Source organism: Apostichopus japonicus, chromosome 4 (genome assembly GCF_037975245.1).
Source record: "Apostichopus japonicus isolate 1M-3 chromosome 4, ASM3797524v1, whole genome shotgun sequence".
NCBI lineage: Eukaryota > Metazoa > Echinodermata > Holothuroidea > Aspidochirotida > Stichopodidae > Apostichopus > Apostichopus japonicus.
The window spans coordinates 24,204,234-24,223,432 of NC_092564.1; the positions used below are offsets into that span (position 1 = coordinate 24,204,234).

The window sequence follows — 19,199 nt, forward strand, 5'->3', positions numbered from 1 at the left end:
TCAAGTGTGACCGTCCATCAGAACTCTGCAGATCTGTAGTTGTGTCCACTTCCTGTGCACTATAAACGGGCTAGCAGAAATGATTAACCTACCAGAAAATACGATTTGATGATGGCGAAAACTTATGATTTTCTGTTTAAATTGTTACTGATTGGTGATTCTGGTGTTGGCAAGACTTGCGTGTTATTTAGGTTTTCAGAAGATGCTTTCAATTCTACCTTTATTTCGACTATAGGTAAGGGGATGACTAACTAAGCCTAATGTTAAGCCTTCCTACCACTGTTTCAATGAGCTGCCATACTGCCTATCCTATGCGCATGCTAGTAGTAACATTGGCATTTAACCATTGGCATTAGACCTAGCCTATGCTACTGCAACCAGAAACGTAGACATTGGTTGAAAATACAGTACCAATAAGACTGGAAAATTGTATTTAAACTCTAGGTTGTAGGTCTAGTGCAATTTCTACAATCAATGGTTAAATATTTAGGCCTACAGTTAGGCGTAACCTGTTCTATTCTACATTAATTGACGTTACACCAAATGTATGTTAAATATGTAATGTACGTTACGTAGGTCTTACCCTATGCTGAATCTGATGTTGTTAGGCATATGATATTTCAGTTTCTTGTTAGTCTTCTCAAATGATAATTTTCTGGGTTCACAAGGGAGTGCATGAGTTGCTCCTCAACTAGGGTTTATGTGGAGGGGTATCACAGAAGTAAATTCAGTTGTCTTCCCTAGGGAAATTTTGGCCAAATTACAATATATTTCAAACCTTATAGTTATAATCGAATAACTTCAAGTATAGAAACCCAAGGTGGTAACTATAGAATGCAGGGCCACTCGATGATTCTATCTGAGCATCAGGATGCGCGGATGCTCAGTCTCACCCCAGTAGGTATGTGAGTAAAAAATGTCACAGTCCAAGTTCTTTCTTTCTGAGTGGATGCGCGGATGCTTGGATGCGGGGTCAAAAATTACCTAAGTCCTTTCCTAGTACTTCCGTGGTGGATGCGTGGATGCGGAGTCAAAATGAAATACGTGATGGAATTTTAGAGGGCGTCATACATGTACAGATGCCTTTTAAGAACGTCACACTATTGATTTGGAATATCTTCGTTCATGTGGGACTTTCAGTATTTGAAATACGTGATGGTATATGGGGAAACATTTCTAAGTCCATTCCTAGTAGTAACGCTATCAGGTGAGACTAGACACACACACGTACACGCATGTACACAAGCTTCTCCCATTGAGACCATAGAACTACATGACATGTAGTTCTGTGATTGAGACATACACACGTACAATGCCATGCGTTAGCTGCATGAGGGCATTAAACTGGCCTAAGCATAAGCGGACTAAGGACTGAATTCAGGAAGGTGAAATTGCAAATAAACTGTCGATAGTTTATTAGATGCAGATAAGGACAAATGGTCGGGAGTTTATAGGTGCAGGTGAGAATATTCATATAGGTAATAAAACTACAGACACACCGCGCATCAGCCCATCCTGATGCTGGGAAGAGTTAATGAATGGCCCTGTATTATTCTATAATTGTACCCTTGGATGACCAATAGACTTTGTAAACAGCACCTCAAAGTCCTTGATGATGGCTAAGTTACAAGTTCAGTGTTTTTGGCCTTTCCTTGAAAAGTTTTGGAAGCTTGAAGCAAGTCCATTGAAATAACCTGATTAAGGCATTGTTGACTAGAACTAGTTTATTTGCAATTGCATGCATATTTATTTGTATGATACAAGAGACTAGCAAACCATTGATCATTCATAGCTAAAAAATATACTAATTAGCCTCTGAAGGAGATCCTGCTAGCTACAGTAGGATCAAAACATTAGTCCCTCTAACTTTTACATAAAAATAAAACTGTAAGTGAATACATTTAGAAGATGCACCCTGGCTAAACAATTGATAGATTTTATTCAATCTGAAAAGCCCTTCCTTTTTTGCAGTCAGTCTGCTATGCACAGTAACACTGTACAGGGTACATTACATTTAGTGATGGGAACGGGAACCAAGGGGACTGACCAAATGTTATTACCCAGTCCAAGCCGTTACTGCCTGTAAAAATGTAAAAAATACTAACATTGTTCTCCATTTTCAGTTACAATTTTTAGTCAAATCAATGTACATGATGACAAAGTTCATGTTTATTCCGTAATTTCATCGTTAGGTGATATTCCCTTCCATCTTGATGTGTGAAGTGTAAAATAGTGAAAATTTGTTACTATTCCTGCCCGAGAAAGTTTTGATCCTTTTCATTTACATGTGCACACTGTACTGTACTGTATAGCCTAAGCAATTTCTCCGTATTGTGTACCTGCAAACTTTCAATGCAACAAACCTTGACCTTTATGCTCTTGAGCAACTCTTAAGTACAGTAGACCAGGCCCTGTGTCAAATTTAGTGGAACGGTCCTTCAAAAGTTCAGCATAATCAAGCAACATGTGATTGGTCCATAAAATTACACATCAAAGATCACCATTTAACAATATTAGATTTGATTGATGTTGTTTCCAACTAATCTGTAAATGGCCAGGACTTCCTAGAGTGCTAGCCTTAGTGCCTTAGTGCACAGCAATGAAAGAACAGTTTGGATAGGCCATGTGCAAGTGTGATATGGCTACTATATAAGTGCTGTAATTCTCTTGTAAGGAAGTTTTGGTTGCAAAATATAAATTGTCTCCCAATGCTTAAGTTAGCAATTTTATGCAAAATATACCCCCACAAATGCCGTAAGGAATTTTTCAATCACGCAAACCACATTTTCACGAGTAGCCTGTTCAATGAAATATTGCACTGTTAGGCTTGAAAGGCTGTAGAGTTGCACGCTTGCAAGTTATGAGACTTTTTCATTGATCACTTAAAAACATCATTGGGTAAAAACATCGCTTAAATCTGCAGCCTTGCCGTATAAATCAGTTCACAGGTTAAACAAACAATTGTTATGTCTCATGTCTTATATGTGACTGAAGGCCTGCATAGCCCATGTAGTAACATTAAGTGTATGTATGCCCCTATAGTATAGGCAAGTTGGGTTTAAGTTGGATGCGTAATGAACGGGTACCTGGCAGACCGACCGACTGAAATTAGCAAAGGGGTACCCGGGAGTAAAATTTTTGGACTGTTCCCATCACTAATTATATTGTCATCATTTTTTTGGTTTTCCCATTGTTTATCCTGAAATGTAGGATTAGCGTAATGCATAAAACCATGGAAGCCTCAAATAGTACCTCCATGATCAAAACATTTCTTATTAAATGGTGTTTTAATTTGTGAATGGTCTTCTATATCCCAGTGCCTGCCAGGTTTTAAGTGTCACTTATAAAAGAGACAGGTGATAGAGTGTCAACCAGGATTTCCTTATTACTCAGGAGTTTGTGTAGAATGTCAAACTATTGAAACAAGATCTTAACTTTGTTTTTCACTAGATCCAAACCATTTCATTTCTGTTCAGGTTGATATTGGCTTCAGTTGTGTTGACAATTTTGTCAGGTTTACTGTCTTTCCTCTCATTCTGTTTTAACAGATGTATGTAAGAAGTCTGTAGAGAGCCTCTGTTTACCTGCAGGCTTTCCATGTTTGTGTATGGGCTATCTTCAGAGCTTTGTATGTGGCTTACAGTACTATAGTACTCAGTTTATCGTAGAATCTATCCAGCTTCAGTCAGTGCATGGTTCTGCCATGGGCCACTAGTCAGCATTGCTTGCACTCATTCAGTCTTTGAATTCACCCTTGTCCATCTTTTCTTTTACAGGGATAGATTTCAAGATAAGGACCATAGAATTAGATGGAAAGAAAATCAAGCTGCAAATATGGTAATTATATGTTATTTATTTGTATGTTTGCACTTTGCATATGTATGTTCATTGCATTCATCACAATTCCTTTTTTGTTTTTTGTTTTGAATACATTGACATTACTTTTTAGATGTGTGGAATGTTTCTTATTCTCGGCAGTTCTTTACAAGTCCAACAGTCATGCAAATGTGGCATGCAGTCCTTAAGAACAGGCCTGACTATGGTGGGTTAGGGGGAGAAGGGTAGTTCAGAAGGATCCTGGGTCACGGGGTCAATTAGGTGTGTCTTTAGGAGGATTTGTAAGGGCCAAGCCCCAGGGAAATATGGGATAAAGGATTTGCGACCTGGTTCTCGATGACCCTGTATAGGAAGCTCAATTGAGAAACATTACTATACTTAACTGAACAGTCATTTTTACCCATACGGGGGATCTACAGTAGGTATTAATTAATATCTATAGCTGTATGGGAATGCAAATAAGGTTTCCAAAACTGTTCCACTTCTCCCATCCTCACTTCTTTTGTACTTTCATTTTATGCTTAGTTGGCTGTAAATATATTGGGGGAAGGGGGTCCCCCTGCAAGGAAATAGGCCAGTATTTATACAGAAGAAAGCAAAAAGAACAATGGTTGTTTTATTGAGAAAATATTTTCTGTAAGTTAGTGGCAACAGTTCCTCAAAGGGTATTTCCTTTTGCTTTGTTTGTTATTGTTTTGCTTGTTAAGTTATTGTTATTTTAGTGGTCACCCACATTAGAAGCTTGAATGAAATGAGAAAAAGGAGGTAAAACTATGTGGGTTCAACTTGGTCAAGGGTGGGCCACACATTACCTCATGTCTTTTATACAGTTTGCAATCAGTGTTCCATACCTGCACAGTATAAAGCAGCATTTACAGCCCACCTTCTTCTGAGTGGGTTGTGATGTTATGCATATGAGCATTCACACATTGTAAAGTTCTTATGTAACATCACAGATTGTGGTACAGTCTACTTTGTAGATATATTGCACTGCTGTATCATTTTCATGTTGTTTTTCTGCCTTGTTTTTCTATATTAAAGGGACACTGCTGGCCAAGAGAGGTTCCGCACAATTACAACTGCCTACTACAGAGGTGCTATGGTAGGGAGATGTTTTCCTCTCATTCAAGAAAATGTTTTTGTATATTATTATTGGTACAAAACATTCACTTTACATTTTTTGGGATAATCAAATCTGTTGTTCTATGAAGAGGATTGTTTTGGGTAAAATTATCAAATGCAGCCTTATGTGCTTGTACAGTTGATTCAGATACTGTAAGGTGTGATGAGGTGGGGGGGGGGGTGGTAGTATCAGTCTATACCCCAGGCCCAGAGTCAGTTACACTTGAGGAAAACTTAATTTAATAGGAGGACTTGGTAGCCGCTGTCTGACCAGGTTATAAAGTAGGTTAACCTAATGGCCTGAAGCCATATAAAACCATTTTTGATGACTTGTTTAAATATACTCAGTAGTTTCTTGAAAAGTTAGTTTTAGGAGACTAATGCATTCTTTGAAGAAATATTCTGTTGGCAGACATTGAATGTGGCAGAAGTTTGATATCAAGATTAAAACCATGTCATGATGCTATATAGCATATTTTACTGCATAAAAATGATTGCTTTTAATGCCTGGTGAGGTAATCTTGCAGTAGCAATACTGTAGTAGTAGTAACCACACCTTCAACACTCGACTTGCAATTTCTTTGCTTTCACTTTCGTGATATGTACTGTATTATTACTTTATGTCCAAAAAGAAAAGATTCTAATTGAATGGACAGTCCATATCGTTGAAAGGTTATTCTTGAGCACTTAATCCTCTAGGCTCTAGTAATAGAAGCGATGATATGTAAGGCGTACTTGTCTTAATTTGGTTTGACCTAAGTGGTAAGCTGCTCTCAAACTTGAGCATGTATCACTGATGTATTTGCACCATTAGCAAGCCCCAAAGGACTAAACGCAGGTGTTTTTAATAGCTTTGTCTTTGAAGTACAAACAATACATATTGTCTGCACCCTTGTTAGGAAAATACTGACAGGGAAGTTGCTTTGATATGCTGCTGTGTGGTTGTGGTTCTTCAGCATACTATACTTGACTTCTCATATACAATACAAATTATAGTGAGTAGCATCAGTTGGTATGTACCTCTATGTACTCACAAATTATATTCTTCACTCCCAAAAGTAAAAAACCACTGAAACGGAACCTTTCTTGACCTAATCTTGTTTGTTCTGCCCTACTACAAACACACTTGCCCCATGAGCAAGAAAAGAACAGTCAATATATATTTTAATAATAAACATCAAATAAAAACGATATCCATTCCCTAATCTTATAAGTGAAACTACCTGGATTGACTAGTATATTTACACCTTGAGAGAGCAAAGAAGCTATGATCAATAGATCGTTAAGACAGATACAGACCTTCACCACATATTTCATGTACCACACATACAGTGGTATTGTAAAATTTGTTATCATGAATGTGTTTTAGAATATGCATGATTCTAAAGAAAGTAAAACAAAATTATAGTATTTAGGTCACCGGAATACTGATGTTTGTGGCTTTTTATTTATCAAACCTTTTTGTTTTTTCCCTCCCCTTTTACAGGGTATCATGCTTGTGTATGACATAACAAATCAGAAATCCTTTGATAACATCAGAAATTGGATCAGAAATATTGAAGAAGTAAGTTGAAATCTAATGGAGATGTCAGTTAAGTGTAAGACTATATGTTGTGCCTACTACATGCACTGTATGTGGTGCTTACTACATGCACTATATATAATGCTTTCATTATTCATACTATATGCACTTGGATTGCCAATTGAAAGTAATAGTTTGAATTATACAGACAATCAATTGTTTTTGAAACTTTATTCTTTCAAATGATATCATTTGTTCTTGATTTATGATGAGTTTACAAAGGCTAGTCCATTCTTTCAGTTTCTTATCGTCTTTAAATATTTAATAGTATTTGTGAACATTTGAATGGGATTTTCACTGTGGAGAATGAAGAGAATGAATGTGCGATTGAACTTTGCACAGTCAAGCCATCTATTGTCATCTCAATGCATAATTGCATCAATTGAAATCGATATATTCACTTAAAGGAACTTCATCACATTATTTCTGATACACACTTGTTTTGCACTTCTTAGGTAACTAATAACCTAGTAAATTGGTGTCATCAGATGGCATTTGACCTTGTTACATGATAAGAATAAAAAGGTTCAGTTAGTATTTTCAATGGTTTAGTAGTCAGTTAACAATCTTGTATAGTCTAGTTGGTCGACTATCTATGTGAATTTATACTGGATGCCTAAAAGGTCAACAAATAAGCTGATACTGATCTTAAAGATAAACCAACATTCTACTTGATATGCTGACTGTGTAAACTGTTATGTGACATTATAAACACATATATGATGACAGAGCTACTGTAGAAGCCATATATATAAAAATATTGTTGCATATCTTGGTAAAGGTGATTTGAACATGATAAGTTTGAAGTTAACCAATTTGTAACATTGATAATTGATTTTACAGCAGCTATCTATGTGAATCTGTACAGTATCATAGATAATAATTTGAGCTTTACAGAGAATTATTTATCCAGTAACACATCTATGCAAAATGCTATGCAAATCAGGCAAATTGCTGTACAAGTTCAAGGATGCTTGGCAGTTCTTTTATATAGGAACCATGTATTGTGTTGTATAATAAACAAAGCTCCGAGCCGTCAACACTTCTACGCAAAATATACACACTAAACTTTTCTCTTCATTTATCATTTAGAAGCCTTTACAATAAGTGCTGTTATAGTTCACAGATTTATTTCTAAATGATTGATATCCTCAGTGGCAAAACTCCTGGCTGTGCAGATCAATATATAATAATATTGTTTTTTTATTATTTATTATGTAGCATGCCTCAGCAGATGTAGAGAAAATGATCCTGGGGAATAAATGTGATATGGACGACAAAAGACAGGTGTCCAAAGAAAAAGGAGAAAAGGTAATCTATTAATACGTTGAAATTATGTTTCACTGTATTTCAATGCCAGATGGGGAGACAGGTTCAGGAGATACTGTACTTCTCTCCCCCCCCCCCCCCTCTTCAGGCCTCTCTAAAATAATAGAATAATAATAATACACAACGATTCATTTGTCATGCTGGAAAAATGGATTAAGAAAAGTTACATTACAAGATGACCATTTCATTTAGTATTTCATTGCGTATTGCAAAACTAGGGGTGCCCAGGTGTTTGAAATCGTTGTTTTAAGACCTCTGCAATACAATAAAAAAAATTGGTGGAGACGATATATTTGTTGCTTCTACTAAAATTCTTAGTTGTGTTAAATAAGTTATTATTTATTAATTAAATAATAAACATCAGATAGGAACAGAACAGTTGAAGAGATCTCTTATACTGTTTCTTTCTGGATGAGATTCATGGAAAGTTTACGAGTTAACAGTTAGTACAATTAACAATCATATTTGTGTCAAATTTGTATGCACTGCACAGGTCAGCCAATGACTAGCTATAATAATATTCCTAGGAGTAGTATATTGTGTTAGATGAAACTAAAATCACTGTTTTGGAACAACAACAGAACTCTCTTCCAGTCCTTTTACCTTGGCTCAGTAAAGGCCCATACCCTGGAATTTTCCATGATGTGTACATAGTCTTTAGGTGTTAATTTCCGACTCACATTAACCAAGAGGTAACAATCAAAATCATGGCCCAGGGTTAAGCGTAGCAGATTTCTCTCGTGTAAAGTCATGGGAAATGCCATTAAATCGTATGGCAAAAGTATAAATGAAAAATTTGATAACGAATCGTTAGGAAATGTGATCGTTTTGTAGTTTGCAAACTATTTTCTGATGTCTCTTCCTGAAGTATATTAAGATATATTTCATGATATTTTCATAATAATTTTCATTTGTCACAGCTTGCCATTGAATATGGAATCAAATTTATGGAAACCAGTGCTAAAGCCAGCATCAATGTTGAAGAGGTGAGTATATTAAGAAAATGCTCTCATGAATGTTTGGTTCATCAAACTGTTTTGTCTGACATGAATGTATTGTTTCCCACTCTGCTTGCATGTTCAGCCAATTTCAGTTACTTTGGAGATACTTTTCAAACTTTAAAAGCATCATTTCCTGGTTTAGGGGTTTATTAAAGTCAAAGTTCAAAATGATACCATTTCTTATCTCAGGCAGTCTATGTTGTACTTCCAGCACCAAGGATGCCCTGATGTGTATATCAAAGAACCCAGTCTCTTCTTGAAAACATTAAAACACCGATTGTTGTGCTTTGTAGACATCTTTTGGTGATGATAATCAAAGACCTGTATACTGTAGTGCATTCAACTGTAATTTGTACTGCATATACCTGTATTTGACACATTGGATGGTATGAGATAATTTCACGAAGGAAAGTCTTAATCAAGATCTCTCATGTTTTGCTCTGTGATTTATTTTTTCTCTTCATCTATGTGAGTTCATCAATCGTTTGATCACATTCTCTCAGAATGCGATAGATTTATACTTGTGAAGTTCTCCAGTTAAAGTGCTCGAAGGAAGCAATCATTGCCATATCTTTCGTATGCCTTGAAATTTACTGCATAATTTTACATGTAATTTCTGTATAACTTACTCTCAGTTTAATGTATAATTCTGGTAAAAGGGTGATATAATTCATGAAAAGTGCCTCAATATACAAAATTGAAGTTTTTTTCCATTTCACGGTTGCAATTTTAAACAGGTTTGTCAAGGCTCTGGGAATTAAAATTGTATTGGAAACAGTGGTTACAGTTGACCTACACACACCGCACTTACAGTGACTGTCAGTGCAGCCATATAATGAAAAACCTGTATTAAAAAGTAGCCAAAGTTTGGGAACGCACAAAGTTTACCATACACCAGCAAACATGTAATTCATGTACCAGGAGTGCAAGTGTGAATAAAATGAAGTAACCCTGTTTCTTTATATTTTCCTTTGGTAGGCTTTTGTAACACTAGCAAGAGACATCAAAGCCAAGATGGATCGTAAGCTGATTGCAAGCGGTGACCAGAACAGCGGTCAAGTGAAAGTCTCACAAGGTGGCGGCCAAAAGAGGAGCGTGTGGAAGATGTGTTCCATATTGTGATTGTTCGTCTCGCTAAGAATCCGTTGTTTGTGACAGATGCATTCGCCTTGTAAAGAATCATCGATTTATTAATACTCCTTCGGTATGTGGGTTTTCTTCTAACTTCATGTGACACGTGTGACTGGAAGGTGTCACCAGGTGTCACCAGCGAGAGACTCGACTCGATAACTGGTAAACATCCTCGGTGGTTTTGGGTTCACGTCGTTTGAACGGATGCAGATGCTAGTCAGAAAGGTTGTGTTACTGCCATGGTCTTAATTTAGTGAAGTTATCGACAGAAAGTAAGTTGGAAGACAAAGTCATTCTGTGGAACAATGTAAAACTTGGTACGTATAATGGTGCATAGACTTTTAGGGGAGGGATATCTCGCCTCATCGATGCATGATTGTTTGTTAACTGTAAACTTTGTATTTATGTGCTTAAAATACTATTATGGATCACTGTACCTTAGGTATTTACTTCTGCTTAAATGGACCACTCTATCATCCTCCTCCTCCTCCCCTTCCTTCTCATATGCTGCCACCTTCATCTTTTTACGCCAATTCTTTGATACAGCATTATGGTATTTGATAGAGTATTATGGTATCGGTTCACTATATTGACAGTTGTTTGAACCAGCACTCAGTTATTCAGAAAGTAAGAATTTAAAATGAACTGATGCTACTATAACTACTGTATATCGCTAAAAGGGACTTTACAAAGCTCAGTAAATATAGGCATCACTTGATGTGATCAAAATTCGTTGAAAAGTCTGCCAAGTTGGACCAGCATCACTACAAAATGTGAACGCATGGTTTTCTCAAAAGCTATTAAATTCTCACAACAAAATGATGGTTCCAAATCGGCCAGATATATGTAGCCCATTGTTGGTATTGTTACAGCATTGTCATCTATTTAGCATATTTAGCAGTCCCTTTAAAGATGCACTCACCTGAAATGGCGGCTCTCAAAATTTTTATGACAAGGTCTCTTCTCGTTGCTGGTGGAAACCAAGCTAAATGTAAACGACCCGGACTGTTCATCACTGTAGGCATTAAAGTTATGTGGAGGGAGTTTTGGAAGAGGTGCACGTTGCTGTTTCTGGTTTCATATAACATACTTTTGTCATTGTTTTCATCTTAAAGATTTTCTGTCTGTCTTTAGGAGTTATAACCGATAGTTGTATCTGTTGTATCGTAACTTTTTAAGAATATTTTACCTGCGCTACTGCAATGATATGGATCAGAAGAACCTTTGGTCAAAGGATTTTTTTTTGTTCCAGTGGAATCGGTCATTTATGACTTCTTTACTGTATTCAAAGCAGGGTCTGACGTCGTTGACCACATTGATCAGGGAATAATATATATGGTATAGCTTAACCAAATTGGTGCATGAAGGCAAAGATGCATGGCTGTATCTGTGCATATTACCTTAGTATTTTAAGGTAAAAGAAATTCTCAAACTTTAAAGATGTTATTCTAAAATGGTAAAAAAAAATAAACCACTAAGTTTTGGCCTGTTGCTGGTGTGGTTCTTTGGAGTAAACTGATCCATAAATGACTTGCAGTTAATTTTACCAGGAATATAAATCAGACAAAAGAAGATTGATACAAATCGACTGCCAACTTTGTTACAATTTGTTACAATTTGCATACAATGTGTCTGGCTTGAATATTAAGATGATTATATTCTTTCTTTATATACCTTGATGCTCTTGTATACAATAGTTGCACAGTCAGAAATAACTGGAAAATTTTTCTGGTAAAAAGACCAGTTCTTACCTTGAGGTTTAGTCAGTGAGTGGCATTAATATCTCTTTTGGTTCAGAACTTTGTTTTTGTATAAATTTTAAGTTTTTATTCCTGAAAGTTAGCAAATAAAGATGTCTAGTTTTTGTGAAGTGTGAAGTCTTTAAAAACAGTTTTATTGAGGTGAGGTCTTACTTTTACAATAGCTTGTTCTAAAAACCGACCAAGTTTAATTCCCATTGGGTGGATCATATTCAGAAGATGTTTCCAGGCTCTGTCAAGCAAAAAATGCTAAATATTCAATTATAACGGACCAATTCTGCAAGTTTGCGAAAATTGTCTTTGGATGCTTGTATCACACGAAGGCCTTTAGCAAAAGATGACTAAATACAGCTGGATATTTTCAAAAAGAAAACTTGAGAATAGCATAACAGGTCATCATCCCAATAGACTGCTGTGAAGCTTCCTTGTGCAGCCAACTTGCTATCACAACCATCTATAACTTAACTATGTCTTTGAAGATTATTTTCAAGCCATCAAACTTGACCATGGTATCAACTTGTTAGAGTCTTTTTTTTAACTTAACAAATTTCATTGTGTTAACATTTCCATAGCTGACTTGACAGGTATTGGTTATTACAATAACTTCTCTTTTTAAAAGCAATTATGACCCAAGCAACAGATTGTGTTGAAGCTGAAGCACGATTTGTTTTATTATGTATGTTAAATTTCTTTAAGATGGTAAATAGCTGGAGAGAAATTGATGAGGTTAATCTTAGGTGACGGGGGTGGATGGTGGGGGGGGGGTGTTTTTTTTTTTAATCATGCAGGATATTGTCATCATTCTAGAAAATTATATTCATAAGTTAAGTGCTTTTAGTGCTTTTAGTTTGCCATTTTTATGGAGTATGCAAAGGAGCAGTCTTCCTTCTCATTTAATGTGCTGCTTGATACATCGATCCAATGTCTCGGTTAACATTATATTACATGCAAATGTTGATAAGGGTTTACATCTGGTACATGAAGTTTTCAATTATATACTGTGGTGAAAAGTGGTAGTATGCAGTTTGAGGTTTTGGCATATGCTTGTACAGAAACGTTTCAACATTTTATAATATAATATTGTTTTTTCCTTTTTTTTACCATTATTAATACAACTCATAAAATTTGTTGAAACTGACTGTTTCTTCAATATTGTAACTGACAAGGTTTCCGAGTTTGGTGACTATGTAAGGACAGTGAGTGACATGTATTCATAGAGGATTTGAACATTGGTTCTATATATATATAGGTAACCATTATAATACTTCAGTGAATGGAGCCTGCTGGACTTTTCATGGCCCAGCTGTGATTATCGGACAATATCAAAGGTTATTTCGCAAATGTAACAAGGAATATAGATGCATTTAGCCTAAAAGCTCTATCACTTTAAGACGACAGCTTAAGTATAAAGCTACAATTTTTAAATTCTTGCCATCAGGAGTTCAGTATTGTCAGAGCCTGCAGTGCTGTCCATTCACCAATCTGGGGTTTGTATAGGTGGGGCTGTTCACAAATAAAAGGATGACTAGCCATGCTGACAAAGGCTATTTCAAGCTTTATATCAGCAGACCCATGGTCGTGATTTATTCAGTTAGTATGGAAGATGTAGATCCTTTTGTATTTGAATATAAAAAACCTATTCTGAGAGCTATCCAGCGTAACGATTTTACAAATATACTTTCATATTCCAATTTCATAGCACTGTTATTTTTGGTAAAGGTCATGTGATCCAAATCATCTAATCATGTCTGTCAAATTGTGCAAGAGTCAGAAGGCACCTTCCTTGCTACAGTATAATTATTTTAACTGGCTAAGTGTGATACAGTAGCTGTATCTATCTTTGTTATGTCTACTCAAGTTTTGACATTCATTCCTTGCAGAACTATTTGATAATTTAGCGTGACATGCCGATAAAAGATCTTATTACCAGTGGTGATGATAACGCTCTGCATAACTGAAGCTAAGAAAACTGTGGTTTAAAACTTTGAAATTGGCATGGATTTTAATGAACTTCCTACTAAAAATTCAGTATTTTAAAATGTCATCAGTATATGCAAGAACATTTAAAGTGGTCACCTTAAAATGCTCTTATTTGAATGTTAGCACCTTCAGAAATGGACTTTTCAAAAAATACTAATTGAAAGCAATGCTGATGACCATTACTGCAGACAAGGACAAAGGCAGAACCTGTAAGCAAATTTAACAAGAAACTTGTGGCTGAAAGTGGGATTCGATCCAGTGTCCTGATGATTGATAGTCGTGCGCTGTAGAATGGAATGCAAAACACCAATTATCTTAAACAGTCAAATGCTTGCCAGAAAATCGACTAGGTCGTCCCTCACTGGAAACGTCAGTTGGTGGAGGATTTTGAATTCTACTTTTGAGGTCACTGGTTGGAAGCCTGTTGTGGCCTGTTGCGAATATGTTTATAGTTAAAACAGTGCATGCTTCTATATATCAATACTAAATATGTGATCCTTTTCTATTCCAATCTCACAATTACGCTCTCTGTGATCGTATTATAGTTGTACAATAAAACGATGTGCATAATTTCTCAAAAATACAAGACTCTTTATTTCTTTTAATTCTGTTATTTCGATGGTAGACGAGGTGACAATTTTACGGAAAGGAAATCCGCACTGTAAATTGAAACCTCCATCTCGATATGTCGTCCCTAATTCCAAGAATTGTTGATTGAAAAGAACCTATTGTGAATGTGTTATGTCATAACAGCATATTTTCTTTGAAAGCTTTACTTTCTTACTATAATATTCTTTATTATAATATTTATCCTTCAAAGCTAATGCATTTGGAATTTTTGCTTAGCTGTCAAGTTTCTCTGTATTTAGAATTTCACCTAAATGCAACTTATCTAGAACTATTATTTTCCTCTAAGACAAAATGAGTTAAATATTATAAAGAAACAACAACCTTTTCAGCTGATTCGCTTTGATGACATCACGCTCTCTGCCAAATGTTGCCAGATGCTTTCTCAAAATACCACCAAAATTTGAAAAAATTAATATATTCAGCATTAAAAAAAATGCTTTTATGATGTGATTTTGACCTGATGATGCAGAAAAATTTCAGTCACCGCTAAGGGTTCATATCATAAACTTTGATATATATGTGTTGAAGACACTTATCCAATAATATATCTTTTGTACTCTATGCAGAAATTGAGACAATGTTGGTCAAATTGACTGAAAAGTTTATTTAAATTTAAACATGTCATTTTACAAATGCTCAAGTGACCATTGAATACACCCCCGAAAGAACAAACCTTCATGCCATTGAATGGCACTTTCTTCTACCACCTTAAGCCTGATTTGTAACCAAGTTTTACATGATCAAATATACAGAATGAAAAAAGAAAGAAAAAACTTTAATTGTGGCAAAATAGACATGCAAAGCAGCGATATTGCATTTAAATTCAACACATAGAAATAAAGAAAAAAGGTTTGCTAATGAGGACATGCCTAAGTATCATTTTGGGAGAAAAGATATAAACTCTTCCTCTTAGGGCAAACTGAACAGTTAGAGTACGGTTCTTCAGGTGTGGAGAGAATACCAGACTGCACTAAGATTCTGCTTCTGTGGACTCTGTGCTTGTAGTTTCTCCTCACCAGTAACTTTAACTTTAACGCCAGTAGTATCATCTCGGAAAAAGGAAGCTAATCTAAAATAACACCAGAAATGATACATGTAGAGCTACTGAGAATAGAACCCAGCCCCCCTCCCCCCCCCAAAAAAAAAACAGAAATTAACATTTCCCAATCCCCATTCTTTCTCTCCCTTGTTTCTATCCTAAGACCGCAAATTCGCTCTAGAGTGGACAGGGAAAAATCCAGAGGGCTTCCAATGTACTGGTAAAGCACTGCTTTAATGCAATAGAAGGTAAAGAACTAATGTACTGTGTGAACCTTGTGTTGAAATATGGCTATGAGCAATGGTGAATATGCCAAATGTATATTGATACTTGACTACATAGTAAAGATTGTTGAAATGTGCTGTCTGCTTCCTGTTATATTAAACTACTATCTTGGAATATTTTTGTTATCAATAGTGACGAAATGGCAAGTAAACATTTTGCTGGCAAAGTTCAAGGACTTTGACCTAAATCCAGGGGGATGTCTTCCAAACAGGCCACTCCATAATGAAAGATTCTAGACACAAAAACAAACTACTTCAGTACACAATGTTATGTGGACATTAAGTTCCAATGTGATTGATCAGAACAAAATAGCTAGCAGAAAGATATCATCGACTGAAATTAATCCTATGATTGAATATTAAAGTTTGAACAATGATCACCGAAGCTAAAAATTTAAAGGAAGTACTGAGTTGTCAACATAAACTTATCCAGGAGGCCATGATAGCTGCCTGCCACCAATAACATGGAGATGAAGGTGATACACAGATTGACAGCCGTCTGGACCAGCGTTGATAACCACACGAAAACCACCACCCAGCTCCAATTTCTTTGCAACTTTCTTCGCAACAATCAGAAGATGCCCCAGTAGCTGTAAAGAAGAGAATTGATGGATAGCGTTGATACATTTTGAAGGTCACAATGAAAGGGTGTTTTACATTAACTTACAGCAGAAGTAAATGAATTAAAGGAGGGGAGTCAATGGGGTGTATGACTTAGTCAATAGGGGTACCGCACTGACAAACTACAGCGGATATGATCTGTTGTTTATAATTTATAATCTGATGTACTTCTACCGAGCTAATCAAAAAGAACAGATGTTTATTCAGATGATCATTGCCAACCATTCAGCTCAACGAAAACACAATCAAGCAGAAATGTACCACAAAATTCTAAAATGAATTTGTCACACTAATATTATCAAGCTCACCAAACATACAGACAGACAGACAGAAATTGGAAAATCACTTACATCTCTGTTCATAAAGCAACAGACATGTTTTACTTAATCTCACCAAACAAAAACAACAGCTGGAGGAAAGAAACTAATCTTTGATCTTGATCATCACAACAAGATTCAAACTATAGTATAATTTACCCCCCTCCCCCTAAATTAAATATATTACATCAATACTAACCCTTTGTTGTATACAATAACACTAAGTGATGCTCAATCAGTCTGAATTTCTAATATAGAACTTGCTGTGAAGCCTGTTGCTTCTGTTGAAATGTCACCTTGACAGTGGGTTACCTAAGAAATCTATTTGATATGAAAACCCTGATTCAACTCCAATATCAATCTAATGAAATGTCTCCATGAAAGCAAGCAGGTCACCAACCTCTATGTTGAGAATAAAGCAAGCAAGAAGGCAGCAGGCATTATATTTACACTTATTTATGCACCCTACCCCCCAGCCCCGCCCCAGGATTTGAACCACTGCTGTTTTAACTCGTTAGAGCTGGGTATACTAAAATTTGTTAACAGGCAATTTAGTACTTAAGAAACAATGAAACAGATTTGTACCTGTATTGTGATACCAATGACTCAGGCTTTACAGAAGTTACAGAAAATTGGACTTGGATGCCAAGGACTGGAGCTTGGACTCAAGACATGCAGGACTGGACTACAACACTGACAGGCAGACCATGTTATACTGATCTGCTCATTAGACACAGACATGATGTGCATTATTTTATAATACACTACTCTACACATCAACCAGATAGACAGCTTTAGCAGAGATACATCGCTAAGTATACTGGTTTCTGTTAATCTAACAGGCAGGCAGACAGACAGACAGACATGATCTGCTACTAACCTGCTCATCATCATCAGCAGCCTCAGCTAACTGTGTGATTGGCTTCTTGGGAATGACCAAGACATGGACAGGAGCAGTAGGATTTATGTCATTAATTACGATGCACTGTAACGGAGAAACAAAAAACAAAGATAAAACATGCAATGCAAATCTTCAGGGAATGCTGGATTCAATACCCAGTAAAATTTTGACTGTCAGCCTTCAAGGGCTGAGTTAACGTCCTCTTCATATTTGCAGGTCTTCTCGTCTTTCAAGCTTCATGGTTTTTACAGTTGTGGCTTCATGTACCACGCTGTGCAGCACGTTGTCCCGGAAATGTCTTGATATGCCAAGAATAATACTGTACCTGTCATATTTGTGGAGGTTTTTTATTGTAGCTAATAAACAGAAGGGTTGTGCAAAGTCTGCTCTTTCAAATAAAAATCTCTGTGTTGACCATCTACCACTGAAACACATCCATCTAGAAAGAATGTATGTAGATATTTCTATCCCGCCCCCCCCCCCCACACACACTTACTTAACCCTGAAGGTTAATTATTTATTACAATTCTGGAAAGAGTTTACTGTACTTGGTAAATGTATATAAAGCAGATTTTGTTCGTTCAAATGGTACTTAGTTGTCAAAGAGTTTACTAGACCATATATATCTTAATGCTTAAGATGTGCAGATGATCAAACTAAGACAGAACCTAGAATTTTGCCATCACGTAAGCATACAGCAGAAATCATTTGATGAATGCACACAAATTTTGATGCCCAGGCATTTCCTTGGAATTTCCATGGCATTCCAATGTAAAAGCCTTCTTTGTTCCACAATAGAGAGCTGCTTATTGTTATATGGTAATTGAGTTGGCAAAAGTTTACAGTATATATGTAGTGTTGTAACCACAGGCTTGTTGTCTTTGTATAAAATGTACAGTAAGATGAAGAGGTTACGCAGTAGCCATGTTTGTCAGCATTATTGAAGTTGGTTACTGTGTAAGTTACTTGCATAATTTATTACTTTATTGTATTGTGACTTCCCATACTCAGTAGGCTTTGGCTATGTCATATTACAGTTCAGCTTGTTACTTGGCTCATACTTACTCATTAGTTATAACAGCTGGTGTTTATTAGTACTAAGTAGGCTAAATAATATTATTCTATGTTATGTATTCTGTACTTGTGTATCTAGCGACATGGGCTATTATCATGTAATTGTATGTTATTCCTTTATGGAACCCTTTGTCAATGTTAAACACTTTACCCGTCTCTACCATCACATAACAGTATTCAAAGCATTTTCCTGGCTTTACAATTCTAGAGCATATCCTACATTACACATGGGCCTAGGTTTCCTGTTGCACCAATGTTCTCCTGTATAGCTCCGCTCAGGTTTATCATCATTATTCAGACTAACTAAGGATTTACCAGTTACCACCTATTCCCATCCGTGTATACATTCCCATGTAGCATTGAGTCGTACAGCCTACTGTATGCTTGATACTCTCGCACTCGCAGTGGTATCGGCCACCATTTTGTCTTTTATTTCCATAGGCATGCCACCAACAACTGCAGGTCCATTGCAGATAACCAAGATATTAAGGCAGGAAAAATGAACAAACTGTCAAGTATGACAATTGGAATTAACTGAGTAAGTAGAAGTAAGCAGTAGTTTCCGTACTACTAGTAGTAGCATGGTGGGCT

General features: G+C 36.2%; 3 protein-coding genes across 4 annotated transcripts in view; 2 read left to right on the forward strand and 1 right to left on the reverse strand.

Moving 5' to 3' along the window:
* LOC139966882 (ras-related protein Rab-8A-like) lies at nucleotides 1-15,264 on the forward strand. Its single transcript, XM_071970336.1, has 7 exons — nucleotides 1-235; nucleotides 3,777-3,837; nucleotides 4,879-4,939; nucleotides 6,446-6,523; nucleotides 7,763-7,852; nucleotides 8,791-8,856; nucleotides 9,850-15,264. The coding sequence occupies exons 1-7, from the start codon at nucleotides 109-111 to the stop codon at nucleotides 9,991-9,993; spliced, it is 627 nt and encodes a 208-aa protein (XP_071826437.1). The 5' UTR covers nucleotides 1-108; the 3' UTR covers nucleotides 9,994-15,264.
* Nucleotides 14,957-19,199, reverse strand: part of LOC139966883 (adenosine 5'-monophosphoramidase HINT1-like) — a 5,090-nt gene continuing 847 nt past the window's right edge. The window contains exons 2-3 of the mRNA XM_071970337.1: nucleotides 17,514-17,618; nucleotides 14,957-16,285 (exon numbers count right to left, since the gene is read on the reverse strand). Of these exons, the coding sequence (XP_071826438.1) occupies nucleotides 16,121-16,285; nucleotides 17,514-17,618 (270 nt within the window). The 3' untranslated portion in view covers nucleotides 14,957-16,120. The remainder of the gene's footprint in view (nucleotides 16,286-17,513; nucleotides 17,619-19,199) is intronic.
* Nucleotides 18,052-19,199, forward strand: part of LOC139966880 (NADPH oxidase 5-like) — a 19,075-nt gene continuing 17,927 nt past the window's right edge. The window contains exons 1-2 of one of the 2 annotated variants that reach the window (XM_071970334.1): nucleotides 18,052-18,491; nucleotides 19,050-19,146. The gene's annotated coding sequence lies outside the window, so the exon portion shown is untranslated. Of the gene's footprint in view, nucleotides 19,147-19,199 lie in introns of both variants that reach the window. The other variant, XM_071970333.1, reaches the window with a different exon arrangement.

Excerpts from the sequence above, each read along its gene's own strand:
- LOC139966882 (XM_071970336.1), top strand. The coding sequence starts at position 109 with ATGATGGCGAAAACTTATGATTTTCTGTTTAAATTGTTACTGATTGGT. Across the intron at positions 6,524-7,762 it reads GGATCAGAAATATTGAAGAA|CATGCCTCAGCAGATGTAGA; the intron begins GTAAGTTGAAAT and ends TTTATTATGTAG. Across the intron at positions 8,857-9,849 it reads CCAGCATCAATGTTGAAGAG|GCTTTTGTAACACTAGCAAG; the intron begins GTGAGTATATTA and ends TTCCTTTGGTAG.